Source organism: Mustelus asterias, chromosome 9 (genome assembly GCF_964213995.1).
Source record: "Mustelus asterias chromosome 9, sMusAst1.hap1.1, whole genome shotgun sequence".
In the NCBI taxonomy this organism is placed as follows: Eukaryota; Metazoa; Chordata; class Chondrichthyes; order Carcharhiniformes; family Triakidae; genus Mustelus; species Mustelus asterias.
Window position 1 is genome coordinate 5,153,561 of NC_135809.1, and position 21,535 is coordinate 5,175,095.

The following is a 21,535-nucleotide window of genomic DNA, read 5'->3' on the forward strand; positions in this document are numbered from 1 at the left end:
CTCTTTTCCCCCTCTCTCTCTTTTCCCCTCTCTCTCTCTTTTCCCCTCTCTCTCTCTTTTCCCCCCTCTCTCTCTCTTTTCCCCCTCTCTCTCTCTTTTCCCCCTCTCTCTCTTTTCCCCCTCTCTCTCTTTCCCCCTCTCTCTCTCTTTTCCCCCTCTCTCTCTCTTTTCCCCCTCTCTCTCTTTTCCCCCTCTCTCTCTTTTCCCCCTCTCTCTCTTTTCCCCCCTCTCTCTCTTTTCCCCCTCTCTCCCTCTCTCTCTCTTTCTCTCTCTCTCTCTCTCTCTGGAGGCTGCTGTTTGGGAACTGATGGGAGAAATAGATCTCTGTGTGTGTGTCTCTCCCTGAGGTGTTCTGGAGGCTTGCGGACTGGCAGCCTAAGTACAAAAACAACACACATAACCTGTGTGTTGACAACTGATTTTGAAGTGACATTTAAGTCTATAAAAGAAACATTACTTGAATTGGAGATAGGTTAGCAGTTAATAATTGTGTCTTATCATGTTTAAGTATTTCAATTGGTAAATGGTCAAGGGAACCTCTGGGTAGTGGGCACAGCTTAGAGGGAATATTGCTGGCAAGTGATCTGTCTCCCTCTGCTTCATGCAGCAATGAATATTATCCAGCGGATTCGCTGGTCGCCCCAGCTGAGGACATCAGGAAGAAGGAGTATGCTGATGAGAAGGGGATCACTGTGGAACTGCAGGATGAGTGCGCTGCCATTGACCCTGAGGTCGCAGCTCCTGAAGATCCCGTGTTTGCTGTAGGGAAGAAACCCAGGAGAGCGGCTGTAAAGTAAGTACAGTGAGGCACTTTCCCGAAACTCAAACTCCTCTGACTCTGCTGGGCATTTAATTATACTCCTATTCGGAGCATTAACTGGATGTGAAGGAGCACTCTGGTTATTGAGGTGCATGCCTGTCATTTGTGTGTCTAAATAAGAAGATTTCACATCTACGCCAAGGCTTCAACTCAACTTTTCAAACCTCCAGGACATAGGGGAGGCGATGGCCCAGTGGTATTATCGCTAGACTATTAATCCAGAAACACAGCTAATGTTCTGGGGACCCGGGTTCGAATCCCACCACAGCAGATGGTGGAATTTTAATTCAATAAAAATTACCTGGAATTAAGAATCTACTGATGACTATGAAACCATTGCTGATTGTCGGAAAAACCCATCTGGTTCACTAATGTCCTTTAGAGAAGGAAATCTGCCATCCTTACCCGGTCTGGCCTACATGTGACTCTAGAACCACAGCAATGTGGTTGACTCTCAACTGCCCTCCAAGGGCAGCTAGGGATGGGAATGAATGCTGGCCAACCAGCAACACCCATGCCTCTCATACTAATAAAACAAAAAAAAGAATAAAATAAAAATTTCCAAGTGCCTTGCAGCAAAATAAATATCTTTGAAATGCAGTCAGTGTGACTTAGGGAAAATCCCAAAAAGATTGTTAATTGTGTTGAGGCACCAGATCTTTCTCCATACCCAGCTATGACTGTCTCACTACATTCTGCTCTCTCTCCTTTCCTTCTCTATGCTTTGTCTGTATAGTGCACAAGAAACAATACTTTTCACTGTAATACATGTGACAATTAGTCGGCTTGAGTTTTAAATACTGTGAATTGAAATAAATGTTGTTCGCCCTTTGCCAATAATATATATAAGCTGGCAGCCAAGTTAGTTATCGCTGGTTGGGTCTGCTCTGAGGGTGTGTTTAAACTGCATGTCTGTCGCTGTATTGATTTGGGTTTCAGCCAGGCAGTGCTGTGCCTGAACCTGGATCTCTGCTTGTTTGGGAAAGCGCTCCTGGCCACCTGTACACATGAAACTGGATGTCTCTCTCGGTAACTGAGCCAATGATCAAGCCTGTTGGTTGCAATGTGCTCACATTGCCAACGTTTTAATTAGTTGTAGGTTGTTGTGAAGTGTGTGCCAAGGAATGCACTTGGCACTTGGACAAGACAGTGTTGCAGAGCATCCAAGGACACTCAACTCTGTAAGCAAATCAGGCCAAGACCAGCATGTGTACTGGGGAGACTATCTCTGGGCTGGGCCAGGGAGGTGACTGAATTTACATTCAATGCACCAATTTATTGGCTTGTTCAGCCAGCTGCCTATTTTTTTATTCATATGCGGGACATGGGCGTCGCTGGCTGGCCAGCATTTATTGTGTGGAGATGCCGGCGTTGGACTGGGGTAAACACAGTAAGAAGTTTAACAACACCAGGTTGAAGTCCAACAGGGTTATTTGGTAGCAAAAGCCACACAAGCTTTTGGAGCTCCAAGCCCCTTCTTCAGGTGAGTGGGAATTCTGTTCGCAAACAGGGCATATAAAGACGCACACTCAATTTACATGAATAATGGTTGGAATGCGAATACTTACAACTAATCAAGTCTTTAAGAAACAAAACAACGTGAGTGGAGAGAGCATCAAGACAGGCTAAAAAGATGTGTATTGTCTCCAGACAAGACAGCCAGTGAAACTCTGCAGGTCCAGGCAACTGTGGGGGTTACAAATAGTGTGACATGAACCCAATATCCCGGTTGAGGCCGTCCTTGTGTGTGTGGAACTTGGCTATCAGTTTCTGCTCAGCGACTCTGCGCCGTCGTGTGTCACGAAGGCCGCCTTGGAGAACGCTTACCCGAAGGTAATTGACATTGACAAATGACATTCCTTGGCACACACTTCACAACGACCTACAACGAATTAAAATGTTGGCAATGTGGGCACATTGCAACCAACAGTGCATCCGAAGAGGAAAGAGTCGAATTGGACTCCGCCGGAAGGCCGCTGCCCTCGACTTGACATGTATGCCCAAGCCGTCAGGAGGTGCGTCAACACCAAATTCATCAGCCGCACTCACAAGACAGCCCCGAACATCACCCAAGCACAACGCAACGCCATCCACGCTCTCAAGACCAACCGCAACATTGTCATCAAACCAGCAGACAAAGGAGGGGCCATCGTCATATTGAACAGAACGGATTACTGCAAAGAAGTGTACCGACAACTAAACAACGAGGAACACTACAGACAGTTATCTGCAGATCCGACCAAAGAACACACCTGTCAACTCAACACTCTGATCAAGACCTTTGATCCGGACCTTCAGAGCACCCTCCGTGCTCTCATCCCACGCACTCCCCGCGTTGGAGATCTCTACTGCCTCCCGCAGATACACAAGGCAAACACACCCGGCCGTCCCATCGTATCGGGCAATGGGACCTCTCCGGCTATGTCGAGGGCATCTTGAAACCCATTGTACAAAGAACCCCCAGCTTTTGTCACGACACGACGGACTTCCTACAGAAACTCGGCACACATGGAGCAGTTGAACCAGGAGCGCTCCTCGTCACAATGGATGTCTCGGCACTCTACACCAGCATCCCCCATGACGATGGCATTGCTGCAACGGCCTCAGTGCTCAGCGCCAACAACTGCCAGTTTCCAGATGCAATTTTACATCTCATCCGCTTCATCCTGGACCACAATGTCTTCACCTTCAACAACCAGTTCTTCATCCAGACACACGGAACAGCCATGGGGACCAAATTCGCACCTCAATATGCCAACATCTTCATGCACAGGTTCGAACAAGACTTCTTCACTGCACGGGACCTTCAACCGATGCTATACACTAGATACATCGATGACATTTTCTTCCTTTGGACTCATGGTGAACAATCACTGAAACAACTCTATGATGACATCAACAAGTTCCATCCCACCATCAGACTCACCATAGACTACTCTCCGGAATCGGTTGCATTCTTGGACACACGCATCTCCATTAAGGACGGTCACCTCAGCACCTCACGGTACCGCAAGCCCACGGATAACCTCACGATGCTCCACTTCTCCAGCTTCCACCCTAAACACATTAAAGAAGCCATCCCCTACGGACAAGCCCTCCGTATACACAGGATCTGCTCGGATGAGGAGGATCGCAACAGACACCTCCAGACGCTGAAAGATGCCCTCATAAGAACAGGATATAGCGCTCGACTCATTGATCAACAGTTCCAACGCGCCACAGCGAAAAGCCGCACCGACCTCCTCAGAAGACAAACACAGGACACGGTGGACAGAGTACCCTTCGTCGTCCAGTACTTCCCCGGAGCGGAGAAGCTACGGCATCTCCTCCGGAGCCTTCAACATGTCATTGATGAAGACGAACATCTCGCCAAGGCCATCCCCACACCCCCACTTCTTGCCTTCAAACAACCGCACAACCTCAAACAGACCATTGTCCGCAGCAAACTACCCAGCCTTCAGGAGAACAGTGACCACGACACCACACAACCCTGCCACAGCAACCTCTGCAAGACGTGCCGGATCATCGACACAGATGCCATCATCTCACGTGAGAACACCATCCACCAGGTACACGGTACATACTCTTGCAACTCGGCCAACGTAGTCTACCTGATACGCTGCAGGAAAGGATGTCCCGAGGCATGGTACATTGGGGAAACTATGCAGACGCTGCGACAACGGATGAATGAACACCGCTCGACAATCACCAGGCAAGACTGTTCTCTTCCTGTTGGGGAGCACTTCAGCGGTCACGGGCATTCGGCCTCTGATATTCGGCTAAGCGTTCTCCAAGGCGGCCTTCGTGACACATGACGGCGCAGAGTCGCTGAGCAGAAACTGATAGCCAAGTTCCGCACACACAAGGACGGCCTCAACCGGGGTATTGGGTTCATGTCACACTATTTGTAACCCCCACAGTTGCCTGGACCTGCAGAGTTTCACTGGCTGTCTTGTCTGGAGACAATACACATCTTTTTAGCCTGTCTTGATGCTCTCTCCACTCACGTTGTTTTGTTTCTTAAAGACTTGATTAGTTGTAAGTATTCGCATTCCAACCATTATTCGTGTAAATTGAGTCTGTGTCTTTATATGCCCTGTTTGTGAACAGAATTCCCACTCACCTGAAGAAGGGGCTTGGAGCTTCGAAAGCTTGTGTGGCTTTTGCTACCAAATAAACCTGTTGGACTTTAACCTGGTGTTGTTAAACTTCTGACAGCATTTATTGCCCATCCCTAGTTGCCCGAATGCAGTTAAGAGTGAACCACATTGCTGTGGCTCTGGAGACACATGTAGGCCGGACCAGAAATGGCACTCGACAACCTTTTCTCTCTTGTAACCTCTCGCCCCACAGCCTTCCCCGATCCCTGCACTGTAATTCTGACACCTTAGCATCCCTGACTTCAATCGCTGCACCATTGGTGGCCACACCTTTGGTTGCCAAGGCCTTAAATTCTGGAATTCCTTGCCTGTATCTCCAGCTCTCGACATCTCTTTTTCCTCTTGAGGCCACTCCTTCAAGCTTTTTGACCTAGCTTGTGATTGGCTGCCCCGATAGCTCTTTACCTGACTCGATGTTGAATTTTGAATATCGATGAAGGGATGCTTCATTATGTTAAATGTGCTGTTATAAGTGCAAGTTGTTGTCACAGTGAACCTGTGGACCTGCGACTGTGGGGCCTTGCTTTAACATCAAATCCAGAGGATAGCACCTCGAAAAACACAACACTCAGTTGGTATTAAGTTGGATCATGGAACCATAGAATGCCGTCAGTGCAGAAGGAGGCTATTCGGCCCATTTAGTCTGCACCGACTTTCCGAAAGAACATTTAACCCAGGCCTAGCTCCCCCTCAAACACCCCCCTCCCCCCAATCCCCCCAACCCCACGCATTTGCCATGGCCAGTCCACCTAACCTATGTATCTTTGGACACGAAGGGGTACTTTAGCACAGTCAATCCACCTAATCTGTACATCTTTCGGACTGTGGGAGGAAACCGGAGCACCCGGAGGAAACCCATGCAGACACGGGGAGAATGTGCAAACTCCACACAGACAGTCACCCAAGGCCGGAATCGAACCCAGGTCCCTGGTGCTGTGAGGTGTTGGTGTGGGGGCTTAGATTATGCAGTTGCTTTCCGAGTGGAGCTTGAAACTTAACCTTTGTGACTGTGGGAAGAATGATGCTGACTGAGCCGGCAGCTCCGTGGCAGCAAGGTTTGATGGGGATAAGGTCTAGCTCTGCGGATCGAAAGGTGATGCACTGAAGCATTTTAATCCTTCACACAATACACTTCTGCAGAAACCCAGCACACGTGCTGCTTTGTGAATGGAATGCAGATTATACTTTAAGATTATCCAGCCCTCTGCTCCTTTGCAGTTTTTAAATGGATTATCCTTGCTATGTTTCATCTTTTGCAAACTTTAATGTGATTTATGTTGTTCCAGGCAATTGCTTGCTCACCTGAAGATTTTCTCAAAGTTCAGCAACCCGCAATCACTCTACCTGGAACCCAAGCTGAAGGAGTTATACACACAGGTATGAGACAAGTATATGGCTCAGAACATATGGTATCTTCTGCTCTTTTCCTGCAGCTAAACGCGTTTTAAATTATTTCCCTCCCATTATAGCTACTATGTCACCGTTACCAGGATGTTCAGAAAATCGCCTTGGAATGTCTGTTCACGTACAAACACCCTCACCTGCTGCCTTACAGGTAACGTTAACCTGTCCCATGCCTTTATTAATCAACCTTTATTAAAGGATTTAATTTATTTAACACTAATTAATTCCCCTAACATCGCCTACTGTCAAGAATCAACAAAACGTAATCTCTGTAATTGTGTTTTCTCTTGTGTTGTGCTTCCCAGTTTTGTGTCTTTTGTCTCCGTCTCTTTCGCTCTCTTGTTCACTATTGTTGGAGTTCATGTTGAGTATAGAGTGTTCTTATCACCCTTTTCTCCCATGTAATTAACACTGCTGCCTCACAGCGACAGGGACCTGGGTTCGATTCCCGGCTTGGGTCACTGTCTGTGTAGAGTTTGCACGTTCTCCCCATGTATGCGTGGGTTTCCTCCCACAGTCTGAAAGACGTACTGGTTGGGTGCATTGAACCGAACGGGTGCCGGACTGTGGCAACTAGGGAATTTCACAGTGACTTCATTGCAGTGTTAATGTAAGCCTTACTTGGGACTAATAAATAAACTTTATCTTTTATCTTAATTGTTTTACTGGTGTCTCTTGAGGGTTCTGAGCATGTGCGGGCTTTGGCGGGATTTTTAGTCTGCAAGGTGGTGACCTGTAAGCAAAACATGTTTTACTAGTGCTCCTGTTTTCATAGTTATCACTGCTCAGCTGTGTTACTGCTATTGTGAAATTTATTTATTTAAATAAAGAAGTTCTTTCTTTTAAACAACACATCTGACTGCCTTATTTGTGGTCTCAAGTCACCACATCATTTTGGCAGCGAGGAGAAAACGGTAAGAAAACAAAACTCAGATCTTTGATGTTCAGCGTGGCGACATGAGGTTGCGTACAGAGAGTAGCTAGTTTTCATCGTGAGTTTATTCAACTGAGTTTCGAGTTAGCAGCACCTGGGCTATGTTCGGGGAGATCGATGAGAGAAGTGAGGACTGGGCTAAATGTGTGAAGAGGTTTCAGCGCAAACGGAATAGAAGATGAGGCGAAATGGAAGGACTTGGACAGGTTAGGAGAGTGGGCAAAGAAGTGGCAGATGGAATACAATGTGGAAAGTGTGAGGTTATGCACTTTGGAAGGAGGAATGGAGGCAGAGACTATTTTCTAAATGGGGAAATGCTTAGGAAATCAGAAACACAAAGGGACTTGAGAGTCATTGTTCAAGATTCTCTTAAGGTTAACGTGCAGGTTCAGTCGGCAGTTAGGAAGGCAAATGCAATGTTAGCATTCATGTCGAGAGGGTTAGAATACAAGAGCAGGGATGTACTTCTGAGGCCGTATAAGGCTGGTCAGACCCCATTTGGAGTATTGTGAGCAATTTTGGGCCCCATATCTAAGGAAGAGTGTGCTGGCCTTGGAAAGGATCCAGTGGAGGTTTTCAAGAATGATCCATGGAATGGAGAGTTTGTCGTATGAGGAACGGTTGAGGACTCTGGGTTTGTACTCGTTGGAGTTTAGAAGGATGAGGGGGGGGGGGATCTTATTGAAACTTACAGGATACCGCGAGGCCTGGATAGAGTGGACGTGGAGAGGATGTTTCCACGAGTAGGAAAAACTAGAACCAGAGGGCACAACCTCAGGCTAAAGGGATGATCCTTTAAAACAGAGATGAGGAGGACTTTCTTCAGCCAGAGAATGGTGAATCTGTGGAACTCTATACCGTAGAGGGCTGTGGAGGCCAGGTCATTGAGTGTCTTTAAGACAGAGATAGATAGGTTCTTGTTTAATAAGGGGATCAGGAGTTATGGGGAAAAGGCAGGAGAATGGGGATGAGAAAAATATCAGCCATGATTGAATGGTGGAGCAGATTTGATGGGCCGAGTGGCCGAATTCTGCTCCTATGTCTTATGGTCTCTCGTGTGTGTGTGTGTGTGTGTGTGTGTGTTGCTAACGGTTTGCAGAAGGCCGGTGTTGGTGCCCAGGCAAAGCGCGGCATCGGAAAGGTGAAAGCAGTGGAGCGTTGTAGGTGTGGTTGGCCTCAGTATAAGATCAAAGAAGTCTCCATCAGCTACACCTGTGGACAGCTCAGAGCAGCAGAGGAGCCAGCTTACAGCATGTTTAATATGAATGAAGCACGAGCAGGGCCTATTTTTACTACAGTCGTGGGCGATAGTAAGCAAATGCAAATTAAGATGGATACGGGAGCCTCCGCGTCAGTAATTAGTGACAAGGCCTACAAGTCGACGTGGGCCTCTGAGCACCAGCCTCTACTGTGGCACAGATTAATCTTCAGACGCCCAGCACAGCGTCCATTCCTTTGCTCAGGGCGTTGGAAGTCCATATTGCGTCCAATAGTCAAGCAGCAAGGGCACGCCTCCTTGTGGTCAAAGGGAAGGGGCCGGGTTTGCTAGGGGGTGATTGACTCAGCACAATCCCATTGAAGTGGCATCAAGCACACGAGGGTGACTGGAGATGTTGTCAAGCGGTATCTGGATGTGTTGAACGATGAACTGGATACAGTGCCTGATACTACTGTGAAATTGTGCGTAAATCCTCCGGTTGCTACTGGCTTTTTCAAGTGCCCTCAACCATGAGGAGGAAATTGGAGGTGGAGTTGGAACAGCTGCAAAAGCTTGGAGCCAATTCTCGTTGGCAACTCCAACCGTTCCTGTCCTTAGAAATGATGGCATGGTGCGTTTCTGTGGTGGCTACAAGCTCACCATCGACCAGGTTTCCAAGTTAGATGTTTATCGGTTACCTAGGGTGGAAGATTTATTTTCAGCCCTTGCGAGAGATGAGATGTTTTCACAACTGGACGTGAGCCAGGCTGATCAACAACTCTTGCCAGAGGAAGATTCGAAGCAGTACTTGACCATCAACATGCATAAAGGGTTGCTCTAGTACGATCGTTTGGTTTTTGGCATATCTTCCAGTCTGATGACCTCAAGGACAATGGACAAACTGTTCCGAGGCAATCCTCAGGTTGAGGCTACTTTGATGACATTTTAATTACAGGAAAGACTGAGGAGGAACACTGCAGCAACTTGGATCGAGTTTTAAAAAGGGTGTTAGAGGCAGGGCTGCATCTGAACAGGCGAAGTGCATTTTTCAGGCACTGAGCATGGCGTGTTGAGTCCACCGAATCACTACACAGGCTTATCTCCAGTGGAGGGGAAAGTTCAAGCATAAGGGAAGCTTCGGAGCCCAGGAATGTGGCCGAGTTCGGTCATTTTTAGACTTAGCAAACAATTATGGGAAGTTTTTGCCAGTCCTGTCAACAGTGTTGGCTCCATCGTGTCTACATCTGCACAAAGAAACCCAATGAAAATGGGAGTCCACACAGAAGGAGGCTTTCAAAGATATGAAAGCATTGCTAAAACTGGCTGACCTGCTGGTCCATTTTGATCCAGACAGGGAACCTATCCTATCATGTGATGCCCTCGCCCTATAGTATGGGGGCTGTACTTTCTCCCTCAATAGATGACGGTTCTGAAAAACCCATCGGTTTTGCATCATGAAGCTGACAAAGGCTGGAACGGGATACTCTCAGTCGGGCAAAGAAGGTCTAACTTATTTTTATAGTGAAAAGATTCCATCAGTACCTCTATAGTCATTCGCTCACTAGATGTACCGGACACAAGCCATTGATGTGTCCTTTTGGTCAATCCAAGTGCATTCCTCTCAAGGTCTCGGCGAGAATGCAGCACCGGGCTCTCTCACTGTCAGCTTACCAGTATAACGTTATGTACAGGGCAGGGAAGGACAATGCAAACACAGACACACTGAGACGTCTCCCTTTAGCAGCCAGGCTCACCGAGACGTTTTTCTTCCAGAGACAATTTTCTTGCTTGAGATACTTTCAGTTTCTCCAGTGAATGTTAAACAGAAGAAGCAGTGGATGGACCAGGACCCTGTTCTATCGCAGGTGAAGAGATTCCTCAAGCAGGATTGGCCGACGGTTATAGGGGATGATGAACTGAGACCATGTGCAAAGCGGAGAGTGTGCAGGATGGTTGTATCCTCTCTGGGGGTCCAGAGTGACCTCCCACCTCCTGGTCGTTCACAAGTTTTGGCTCAAGTTCGTGAGGCTGAGCTGGGTGCCTCCTGAGTGAAATGTTTAGCCAGGCCGAATGTGGATCAGATCTTGGAGAACAAAGTGAAATCCTGTCCTGTATGTCAGCTCATCCAGAGGACGGTGCCACCAGCACCATTACATCTGTGTGAGTGGCCTGATCATCCCTTGTTGAGACTTGATGTGCACTTTGGAAGGTCTTTCATGGGTCATATGGTTCTAGTCATTGTGGATGCGCATTCTAAGTGTACACATCCTGAGCAACATTACAGCTCCCTTGGCAATGGCAAGTTTTTGCAACTCGTGGTGGGCGGCACGGTGACAGTGGTTAGCACTGCTGCCTCACAGCGCTAGGGACTCGGGTTTGATTCCAGCCTTGGGTCTGTGTGGAGTTTGCACATTCTCCCTGTGTCTGCATGGGTTTCCTCCGGGTGCTCCGGTTTCCTCCCACAGTCCAAAGATGTGCGGGTTAGGTGGATTGGCCATGATAAATTGACCCTTAGTGTCAGGGGGATTAGCAGGGTAAATGGGTGGGGTTACCGGAATAGGGCCTGGGTGGGATTGTGGTCGATGCTGACTCGATGGGCCGAATAGCCTCATAGAAATCATAGAAACCCTACAGTGCAGAAGGAGGCCATTCGGCCCATCGAGTCTGCACCGACCACAATCCCACCCAGGCCCTACCCCCACATGTTTACCCGCTAATCCCTCTAACCTATGCATCCCAGGACTCTTAAGGGGCAATTTTTTTTAACCTGGCCAATCAACCTAACCCGCACATCTTTGGACTGTGGGAGGAAACCGGAGCACCCGGAGGAAACCCACGCAGACACGAGGAGAATGTGCAAACTCCACACAGACAGTGACCCGAGCCGGGAATCGAACCCGGGACCCTGGAGCTGTGAAGCAGCAGTGCTAACCACTGTGCTACCGTGCCGCCTCATTCTGCGCTGTAGGGATTCTATGGTTTTCCGAATTCTCTTGTTTCTGATAACGGTACAACGTGTACAAGTGATTTGTTCCAAGAGTTTATGCAGAGGAATGGATGCGCCGTGTGCATACTGCGCCTTTTCATGCAGCTTCGAACGGTTTAGCAGAGGGAGCTGTTCAGACACTGAAAGAAGGATTGAGGAGAATGGTGGGCGATGCTTTGGGAGCGAAGCACTCACGGTTCTTGTTCCTGTTCCGTTTCACACCACAAGCAGCAACCGGACTCTCTCCTGCTGAATTACTGATGGGTCGGAAGCCAATGTCCCACTGGATCTGCTACATCCAGATGTCAAAGCGGGAGTGGGAAGGAGACAGGAAAGGTCTGAAGAGACATGACTACCATGCTAAGGAGAGACATTTCAGCCCCAATGATGGTGTACACGTGAGGAATTTTGGCAGCAATCAAGCTGCTGCCTGGAGTTACTCTCAACCAAAGTGGTCCAGTATCTTTGAAACTGACCAATGGAATAGTCGTTTGCAGACACCGGGATCACATTTGTCTGCACCTTGACTCCGGAGACAGCAACGGTTCCAGATAACGCGGTGGAAATGCTGCTATGGACATTGGACAGGAATGTAATACGAGGATTTCCACTGGATTCTACTCCAGGAGAGGATGAGGGACATTCCTCCACAGGTACTCAACCTACCCCTGTGCCCACAACTCCAGCTCCACTGAAACAAGCCTCCCAGTGTCTACAGGGTCACCAGTGATACTGCGCAGGTCATAGTGTCGTTGCAAAGCTCCTGAAAGACTAATGTTTGGTTGAGACATGAGTTTCATCATGGTTCTTTCCTTGGGGATATTGAAATAAGGTGGGGGGGATATAAGTGTTATGGAGCGTTACCATCAGCATCTTCCTATACCCGTCTTTAGTGGGTACGGGCGTGTGGGCTTTCGCGAGTTTAGTCTGACCACGAGGGACCTGTGTAACTCACTGCCCCCAGTTCTGAGTCTATGCTGTAAAGTATCTCGATATTTTTATCAATAAATTTGAATATCGCAATGTCTTCCACTACCGTTTTGTGGCCAACGTTACCACAAAATGATTTAGACTGCACTTTTTACAAAAAAAAATGGATAAAACAATTTCTGAAATCAATGGAGGAAAATCTCTTGTGTTTCAATTAACGTTTCCGTGTCTGAACGAACCTTGGTTTCTTGGTGCAGGGAAAATCTCCAGCGATTGCTGGAGGACAAGAGCTTCAAAGACGAAATCATCCACTTCAGCATCGCAGAGGAGACGACCGTTGTGTCAGGTCCACACAGGGCTGAGCTCGTCCCAGTTATAATGAGGTAAGCAACGCAGGGCTTGTAAATGTTTTTATGTGGGCGGCACAGTGGTTAGCACTGCTGCCTCGATTCCCGGCTTGGGTTATTGTCTGTGCAGAGTCTGCACATTCTCCCCATGTCTGCGTGGGTTTCCTCCGGTGCTCCGGTTTCCTCCCACACTCCAAAGATGTGCTGGTTCGGTGCATTGGCCATGCTAAATTGACCCTTAATTTCCCGAGAAGTGTAGTTTGGAGGGATTAGCGGAGGAAATATATGGGTTGCAGGGAAAGGGGTTGGGTGGGGTTGTGGTCGGTGCAGACTTGATGGGCCGAATGGCCTCCTTCTGCACTGTCGGGATTCTATGATAATGTACACAAAACCATACAGCAGAGAACGAGTGTAAATCATTATGCTGGGAGGAGGAGAGCAGGGAACAGAAGTTATGATCTGACAGATGTTGCCCGGCTGTTGTTCCACGATCAATTAACTGGACTGGGGCTCAGGCCCCTGGTCTACAAGTGGGAAAAGATTTGGCAACCCTCCCACTCCCAGTGGCGACTCACCGACAGCCTGCGCAACTGTTGTGGCTTAACATTGAGTCTAAACACAGAGAGAGGTCATTCGACCAAACTACCTTGTTTATGCTGCATCCAAGCTTCCTTCCACCTCTCTTACTGATCAAAGTATTTTTATGTTTCTTCATGTGTTTATCGGGTTTCTGGACGGTATTCTTAGATGGACGGACACAGAAGTGTTTCAATACGATACTGTTCCCTTTAGCGATTGTTGTCTTCAAAACTCCAGAAGTAAATTAAAATCCTTCCTGTTAAAAATGTTTAATTCCATCTCTGTTTTTCTTTTGAAGGATTCTTTATGGACGCATGCGGAACAAAACTGGGAGTAAAACACAAGGCCGAGCGGCGGCAGGGACCCGCATGGGCATCGTTCTAAACTTCCTGGCCGGCTCGTTGCCTCAAGAAGTCGATGTCTTCCTCTGTCTTCTCCTGGAGCCGGCAAAGCATTTAGCTGAGGGTACGCACTGACACAACTCTGCATTGTTTATACTGGAAATCTGCTGTTCCTTTTCTCTGCCCCTATACATATTGGTACTAACGACATAGACAGGAAGAGTGATGAGGTCCTGCAGCAGCAGTTTAGGGAGTTAGGTAGAAAGTTAAAAAGCAGGACCTCTCGGGTTGTAATCTCAGGATTACTCCCTGTGCCACGTGCCAGTGAGGCTAGGAATAGGCGGATAGTGCAGCTCAACACGTGGCTAAACAGCTGGTGTAGGAGGGAGAGTTTCAGATATCTGGACCATTGGGTCTCTTCCGGGGCAGATGGGACCTGTACAAGAAGGACGGGTTGCATCTAAACTGGAAGGGCATAAATATTCTGGCCGGGAGGTTTGCTAGTGTCACACGGGAGGATTTAAACTAGTTTGGCAGGAGGGTGGGACCCAAAGCAAAGGTGAATTTGCTGAAGGGGAACCAGAGAGTAGGGCCAGGAAGACTCAGGGAAACAGCAGGCAGGGTGGGATTGCAAATTAGAGGGGGTCTGGTGGACTGAAGTGCATTTGTTTCAATGCGAGAAGTGTAACAGGTAAGGCAGATGAACTTAGAGCTTGGATTAGTACTAGAAACTATGATGTTGTTGCTGTTACAAAGACTTGGTTAAGGGACGGACAGGATTGGCAGCTTAACATTCCAGGATACAGATGTTTCAGGCGTGATAGAGGGGGATGTAAAAGGGGTGGGGGAGTTGCACTACTGGTTAAGGAGAATATCAAGCTGCACTCTGGGAGGACATCTCGGAGGGCTCATACAGCGAGGCAATGTGGATAGAGCTCAGGAATAGGGAGGGTGTAGTCACAATGTTGGGGGTTTACTGTAGGCCTCCCAACTGCCAGCGGGAGATTGAGAAACAGATATGTAGGCAGATTTTGGCAAGGTGTAAAAGTAACAGGGTTGTTGTGGTGGGAGATTTTAATTTCCCCTATATTGACTGGGACTCACTTAGTGCTAGGGGCGTGGATGGGGCAGAGTTTGTAAGGAGCATCCAGGAGGGCTTCTTGAAACAGTATGTAGATAGTCCAACTCGGGAAGGGGCCGTACTGGACCTGGTATTGGGGAATGAGCCCGGCCAGATGGTCGATGTTTCAGTAGGGGAGCAGTTCAGGAACAGTGACCACAATTCAGTAAGCTTTAAGGTACTGATGGATAAAGAGAAGCGTAGCCCTCAAGTGAAGGTGCTAAATTGTGGGAAGGCTAATTACAGCATTAGGCAGGAACTGGAGAATGTAGATTGGGGGCAGATGTTTGAGGGCAAATCAACATCTGGCATGTGGAAGGCTTTCAAGTGTAAGTTGATAGGGATTCAGGACCGGCACATTCCTGTAAGGATGAAGGATAGGTATGGCAAGTTTTGGGAACCTTGGATAACGAGAGATAGTGTGAGCCTAGTCAAAGGGAAAAGGAAGCATTTGTCAAAGCTAGGAGGCTGGGAACACACGAAGCAAGTGTGGGATACAAGGAAAGTAGAAAGAAACTTAAGCAAGGAGTAAGAAGAGCTAAAAGGGGTCATGAAAAAGCATTGGCCAGCAGGATTAAGGAAAATCCTAAGGCTTTTTACACATATATAAAGAGCAAGAGGGTAGCCAGGGGGAGGGTTGGCCCACTCAAGGGCAAGGGAGGGAATCTATGTGTGGAGCCAGAGGAAATGGGCGAGGTATTAAATGAGTACTTTGCGTCAGTATTCACCAAAGAGAAGGACTTGGTGGATGATGAGTCTGGGAAAGGATGTGTAGATAGTTTGAGTCATGTTGAGATCAAAAAGGAGGAGGTATTGGGATTCTTGAGAAACGTCAAGGTAGACAAGTCTCTAGGGCCTGATGGGATATACCCCAGAATACTGAGAGAGGCAAGAGAGGAAATTGCTGGGGCCTTGAGAGAGATCTTTGTATCCTCACTGGCTACAGGGGAGGTCCCAGAGGATTGGAGAATAGCCAATATTGTTCCTTTGTTTAAGAAGGGTAGCAAGAATAATACTAATCGCACTGCCCCGTTCTCCCCCTATAGCCCTGTTTCAATCCCAAAACTAATCCCACTGCCCCGCTCTTTCCCCATAGTCCTGTTTCAATCCCAAAACGAATCCCACTCTCCCACTCTCTCTCCATAGCCCAGCGTCAATTCCAAACTAATCCCACTGCCCCGCTCTCTCCCCATAGTCCTGTATCAATCCCAAACTAATCCCACTGCCCCGCTCTCCCCCCATAGCCCTGTATCAATCCCAAAACTAATCCCACTGCCCCGCTCTCCCCCTATAGCCCTGTATCAATCCCAAAACTAATCCCACTGCCCCGTTCTCTCCCCATAGTCCTGTATCAATCCCAAACCAATCCCACTGCCCCACTCTATCCCAGTAGCCCTGTATCAATCCCAATCTAATCTCACTGCTCCCACACTCTCCTGTACTGATAACTATTTATTCTTGTGTTGTGGGAGCCCCACACACACAGCAGTTTTTGTTGACTATATTCCAGGTTACCCGGAGAGTATTAATTCCGCCACATGTGGTGGAACTGGAGTTAAGTAGGCAAGCTGGGGCGAAGGTGCCAGGCTTCCTTCCCAGAAGGATGTTCACCAAACAAAACGATTTTGAGCAGAACCTGGCAGGTATCACAGCCGCAAAGCTCCAGGTTGATTGAATTTAGTTGCACGACTTGCCCCTGGTGGGATTTGAACTTGCGACCTTTGGATGGCAAATTGAATAATTTTTTATATTGAACGTAAGCAATATGAAATCAGCAGTGAAGCCGCAACTCGCCTTAGGGTTCAGCTGGGCTGTTTTACACACACTCGCTCAATAGTTTGGATTGCAAAGGGACAGCTGTAGAATCAAACACCTCTGTGATTGTCAAAGATTCTGATGCAAAAGGAAGGTTCAAAAACACCTTCCCCACTGGAGAGCGTGTAATGTCAACAGGTTTGGAGTTTGTGTGTTGTACGCTTCAGGCTAACTTTTTATCTCTCTTGCGTCAGGCTCCTGTCTGTTCTCAGTATTACAGTCGGTAAAGTCTCTGGATATGTCGAAGGTTTTGCCCCTGGGGCGTCAGCACAGTCTGCTAAACGGCATTGAAGTGGTGATGAAAAAACTGGGCCACCTAATCCACGATTACCTGCCAAAACTGCTCCAGATTGTGCTCTGCATGACTGCATCAGTCTCACAGATTCTTCAGCTAAGAGACCAGGTGAGCTCTGTGAATACCCCATGTTCAGGTGTCTGCTGAGCGCTGTGTGTGTGGGGGTAACACACCTGAGTCAGAAGGTTGTTAGTTCAAGCTGCACTCCACAGGCTTGAGCAAGTAATCCTGTCCCCAAAATCCAGTGCAGTACCGAGGGAGTACCACATTATTCAGAGAGCGCTGACTGACTGTCAAATCTGCGGTTAGCACTGCTGCCTCACCGCTCCAGGGACCCGGGTTCGATTCCTGGCTTGGGTGACTGAGTGGAGTTTGCATTTTCTCCCCATAGAATCACAGAATACTACAGTGCAGAAGAGGCCCTTCGGCCCATCGAGTCTGCACCGACGCCTGACCTGCCCACCTAATCCCACTTGCCAGCACTTGGCCCTTAGCCTTGAATGTTATGGCGTGCCAAGTGCTCATCCAGGTACTTTTTAAAGGATGTGAGGCATCCCGCCTCCACCCCCCTCCCAGGCAGCGCATTCCAGACCCTCACCACCCTCTGAGTAAAAAGGTTTTTCCCACCCCTCACTTTTAACTTGTGTCCCCTCATAACTGACGCTTCAACTAAGGGGAACAGCTGCTCCCTATCCACCCTGTCCATGCCCCTCATAATCTTGAACACCTCGATCAAGTCACCCCTCAGTCTTCCCTGCTCCAGTGAAAACAACCCAAGCCTATCCAACCTCGCTTGTCTGCGTGGGTTTCCTCCGGGTGCTCCAGTTTCCTCCCACAGTCCAAACTTGTGCAAGTCAGATGGATTGGCCATGGTAAATGTGTGTGGGGTTACGGGGATTGGAGGGGGGAGGAGGCCTGTCAGAGAGAGCAGAGTCGGTGGGCCGAATGGCCTGTTCTGCACTGTAGGGATTCTGTAATTCTCTGTTAAAAGCGAGGGCCCATCTGCCCTCTCCATAATGGGCGTGAAAGATCCCAGTACACTGTTCGAAAAAGAGCCAGCAAGGTTTCTCCAATTGCGTGGCTAATATTTATCCTTCAATCAAGGTCACAAAACCATATTGACAAAGTTCATTATTACACTGCTGTTTTGTGGAATCTTGCTGTGCACAGTTTGATTGTGTGTTTCCTACATTACAACAGTAGCTGCGCTTCATTCCTTAACTGCAAAGTATCACAGAATCCCTACAGTGCAGAAGGAGGCCATTCGGCCCATCGAGTCTGCACCGACCACAATCCAACCGAGGCCCCATCCCCATAACCCCATGCATTTACCCTGCTAATCTCCCTGACACTAAGGGGCAATTTAGCATGGCCAATCCACCTAACCCGCACATCTTTGGACAGTGGGAGGGAGCCGGAGGAAACCCACGCAGACACGGGAGAATGTGCAAACTCCACACAGACAGTCACCCATACAGGGCTATGGGGAGAGAGCGGGGCAGTGGGATTAGATTGGGATTGATACAGTGGGATTAGATTGGGGTTGATACAGGGCTATGGGGAGAGAGTGGGGCAGTGGTATTAGTTTGGGGATTAATGCAGGACTATGGGAAGAGAGCTGGGCAGTGGTATTAGTTTGGGATTGATACAGGGCTATGGGGAGAGAGTGGGGCAGTGGTGTTAGATTGGGATTGATACAGGGCTATGGGGAGAGAGTGGGGCAGTGGGATTAGTTTGGGGATTAATGCAGGACTATGGGAAGAGAGCTGGGCAGTGGTATTAGTTTGAGATTGATACAGGGCCATGGGGAGAGAGTGGGGCAGTGGTATTAGATTGGGGTTGATACAGGGCCATGGGGAGAGAGTGGGGCAGTGGTATTAGTTTGGGATTGATATAGGGACTCGGGTCCCTGGCACTGTGAGGCAGCAGTGCTAACCATTGTGCCACCGTGCCGGCCTAAGTACTTTGTGTTTGGTGGACTGTGATATCACTCGACCGTGTTGAGGAAGCCAAGTTCTCACAAAGGGCTTCATCTTACTTTGAATGATGCATTCTGCTAAATTTTGCACCGGATTGTTTTACCATTTATTTAACAGGTAGATTAACCTTTCTTGCGCCATGCGGTTTCAGATTCGCGGTAGTGCTGTTGTTGCCGGCTGCAATTCAGGCGTTGGCCTTGCTGTGGTCGTCTGGCATTAGGCTAAGGTTGAGGATTAGCATTGTGAATATAAGGGTGAGGCAGTGGCTGGGGGAGACTTGGTGCAATGCAGCACTGACCATCAGTGAGAATTATTGAGCAGAGAGTGTGAGAGGGGGAATGGATTATTCCGAGAATAGGTAAATAGCCTACAAGTATGCAGAAAGGATCATGGATTCAGTGAATCTGCTCACATCGAATGGACTCATAAGAAGATTGAATGAATAACCTGTCCGTTCTGTGAAGCAGTCACTTCAGTTAAACACATGCTTTAGGATTGTGTGAAATGCGTTTTGGTTTGCACCCTCTGCTGTATTGGAGTACAGGGTGGGGGGGGGCGATGTGTAACTCTGTGCAGCTGGATGCTGTGCTGAAATGTAACCTGGTAAAATCAGCTTTTACATACAAAGCAAAAACGCTCTACGTAACAGCATTCCCACAGACGTTCAGCCTCTCAGTTGCAGTCCAGTAATAAAAGATGATGCAAATCCAGCTTCTTCACAAAATCACTTTAGCCTCTTTTACAACTCCACACACACACACACACACACACACACACACACACACACACACACACACACACACACACACACACCCACACACCCAATGCCACCTGTAGCCCCTTTCTATCTCCCGGTGAGTGCTATTAAACAATTAACATACAATAAGGTCTAAAGTGAAAGGTTGCAGTTGACCCATTTCTAACACAGTGCACTAAATCAGCTATCGTTATAACGGCCGGATGAGTATTGCTGACAGTTACTTTGATGCTTAAAAGGTTTAACTGCTCCGTAAAGTAAAATTTTATTTATTTGTCACAAGTAGGCTTGCATTAGCACTGCAATGAAGTTACTGTGAAAATTCCTCAGTCGCCACACTCTGGCACCTGTTCGGGTACACTGAGGGAGAATTCAGCACGGCCAATACACCAAACCAGCATGTCTTTGGAGTGTGGGAGGAAACCGGAGCATCCGGAAGAAACCCATGTCGACACGGGGAGAATGTGCAAACTCCGCACAGACAGCGACCCAAGCTGGGAATTGAACCTAGGTTATTCAAGACAGTGCAAACTAGGATGCAATGATGCTTTAACACAGTGGTTAGCACTGCTGCCTCACAGCGCCAGGGACCCGGGTTCAATTCCAGCCTTACGTCACTGTCTGTGCGGAATCTGCATGTTCTCCCCGTGTCTGCGTGGAATTCCTCTGGGTGCTCCGGTTTCCTCCCACACTCAAGATGTGCAGGTTAGGTGGATTGGTCAAACTAAATTGCCCCTTTGTGTAGCCCCAGGATGTGTAGTTCAGGGGGATTAGCGGGGTAAATACGTGGAGATAGGGTCTGGGCGGGATGCTCTGTTGGAGGGTCGGCGCAGGCACGATGGGCCAAATGGCCTCCCCCTGCACTGGAAGGATTCTATGGTTCTAATATTGCTGTTATTGGGATCTTTCTGTGCGGGAAGTTAGCTGCTGCATTTCCTACATTACGATAATGGTTACACTCACTTCATAGGTACTTCATCGGCTGTGAGGCGCTCTGGGAGCCGTTAGTTGTGAAAGGCGCTATATAAATGTAAGACAGTTTTCTGTTTCTCTTGATGCGAGGGACAGAAGCACGACCGCTGCTGAACCCGTTCAGTTTGGGGTACAGTGTGTTGCAAAGAGCTGCAAGGGTAATAATTAATTAAGGTTTTTCCGTGTCTTACCTACAGATCCAACCAAGGTGTATAAATCCGCTGAAACATCTGAGGCACCTGGGAATCAATCAGATAGCTGCTTTCTTCTCCGGATTTGAGTCCTATGCGTTCACAGCGGATGAGGTTGACGCAGTGTTTCACGCTGTGGTGTGGCCACAGGTAACAGTTATTCTATCACTCACAGCTCTCTCGCTCTGCTCTGCCACATCGAGGACATGCCCTCAAACCCTGACCCTGAACAGATAAAGGAGGGGTTTTCTTTTACAAGGGAACAGGGGAAGGCCATTCAGCCCCTTGATCCGGTTTTGCAATCCAATCAGATCATGTCTGACCTGTATCTTAGCTCCATTTGCTTTGGTGCTAGAACATAAGAACATAAGAAATAGGAGCAGGAGTAGGCCATCTAGCCCCTCGAGCCTGCCCCGCCATTCAATAAGATCATGGCTGATCTGACGTGGATCAGTACCACTTACCCGCCTGATCCCCATAACCCTTAATTCCCTTACCGATCAGGAATCCATCCATCCGCGCTTTAAACATATTCAGCGAGGTAGCCTCCACCACCTCAGTGGGCAGAGAATTCCAGAGATTCACCACCCTCTGGGAGAAGAAGTTCCTCCTCAACTCTGTCTTAAACCGACCCCCCTTTATTTTGAGGCTGTGTCCTCTAGTTTTAACTTCCTTACTAAGTGGAAAGAATCTCCCCGCCTCCACCC

The 21,535-nt window shown here is 48.3% G+C and overlaps 1 protein-coding gene across 1 annotated transcript in view; it reads left to right on the forward strand.

Annotated features, from left to right (window-relative positions):
• utp20 (UTP20 small subunit processome component) overlaps window positions 1–21,535 on the forward strand; it is a 120,594-nt gene that overhangs the window by 32,509 nt on the left and 66,550 nt on the right. The window contains exons 15-21 of the mRNA XM_078221075.1: window positions 608–793; window positions 6,267–6,357; window positions 6,450–6,535; window positions 12,690–12,815; window positions 13,657–13,823; window positions 16,829–17,037; window positions 20,835–20,978. Of these exons, the coding sequence (XP_078077201.1) occupies window positions 608–793; window positions 6,267–6,357; window positions 6,450–6,535; window positions 12,690–12,815; window positions 13,657–13,823; window positions 16,829–17,037; window positions 20,835–20,978 (1,009 nt within the window). The remainder of the gene's footprint in view (window positions 1–607; window positions 794–6,266; window positions 6,358–6,449; window positions 6,536–12,689; window positions 12,816–13,656; window positions 13,824–16,828; window positions 17,038–20,834; window positions 20,979–21,535) is intronic.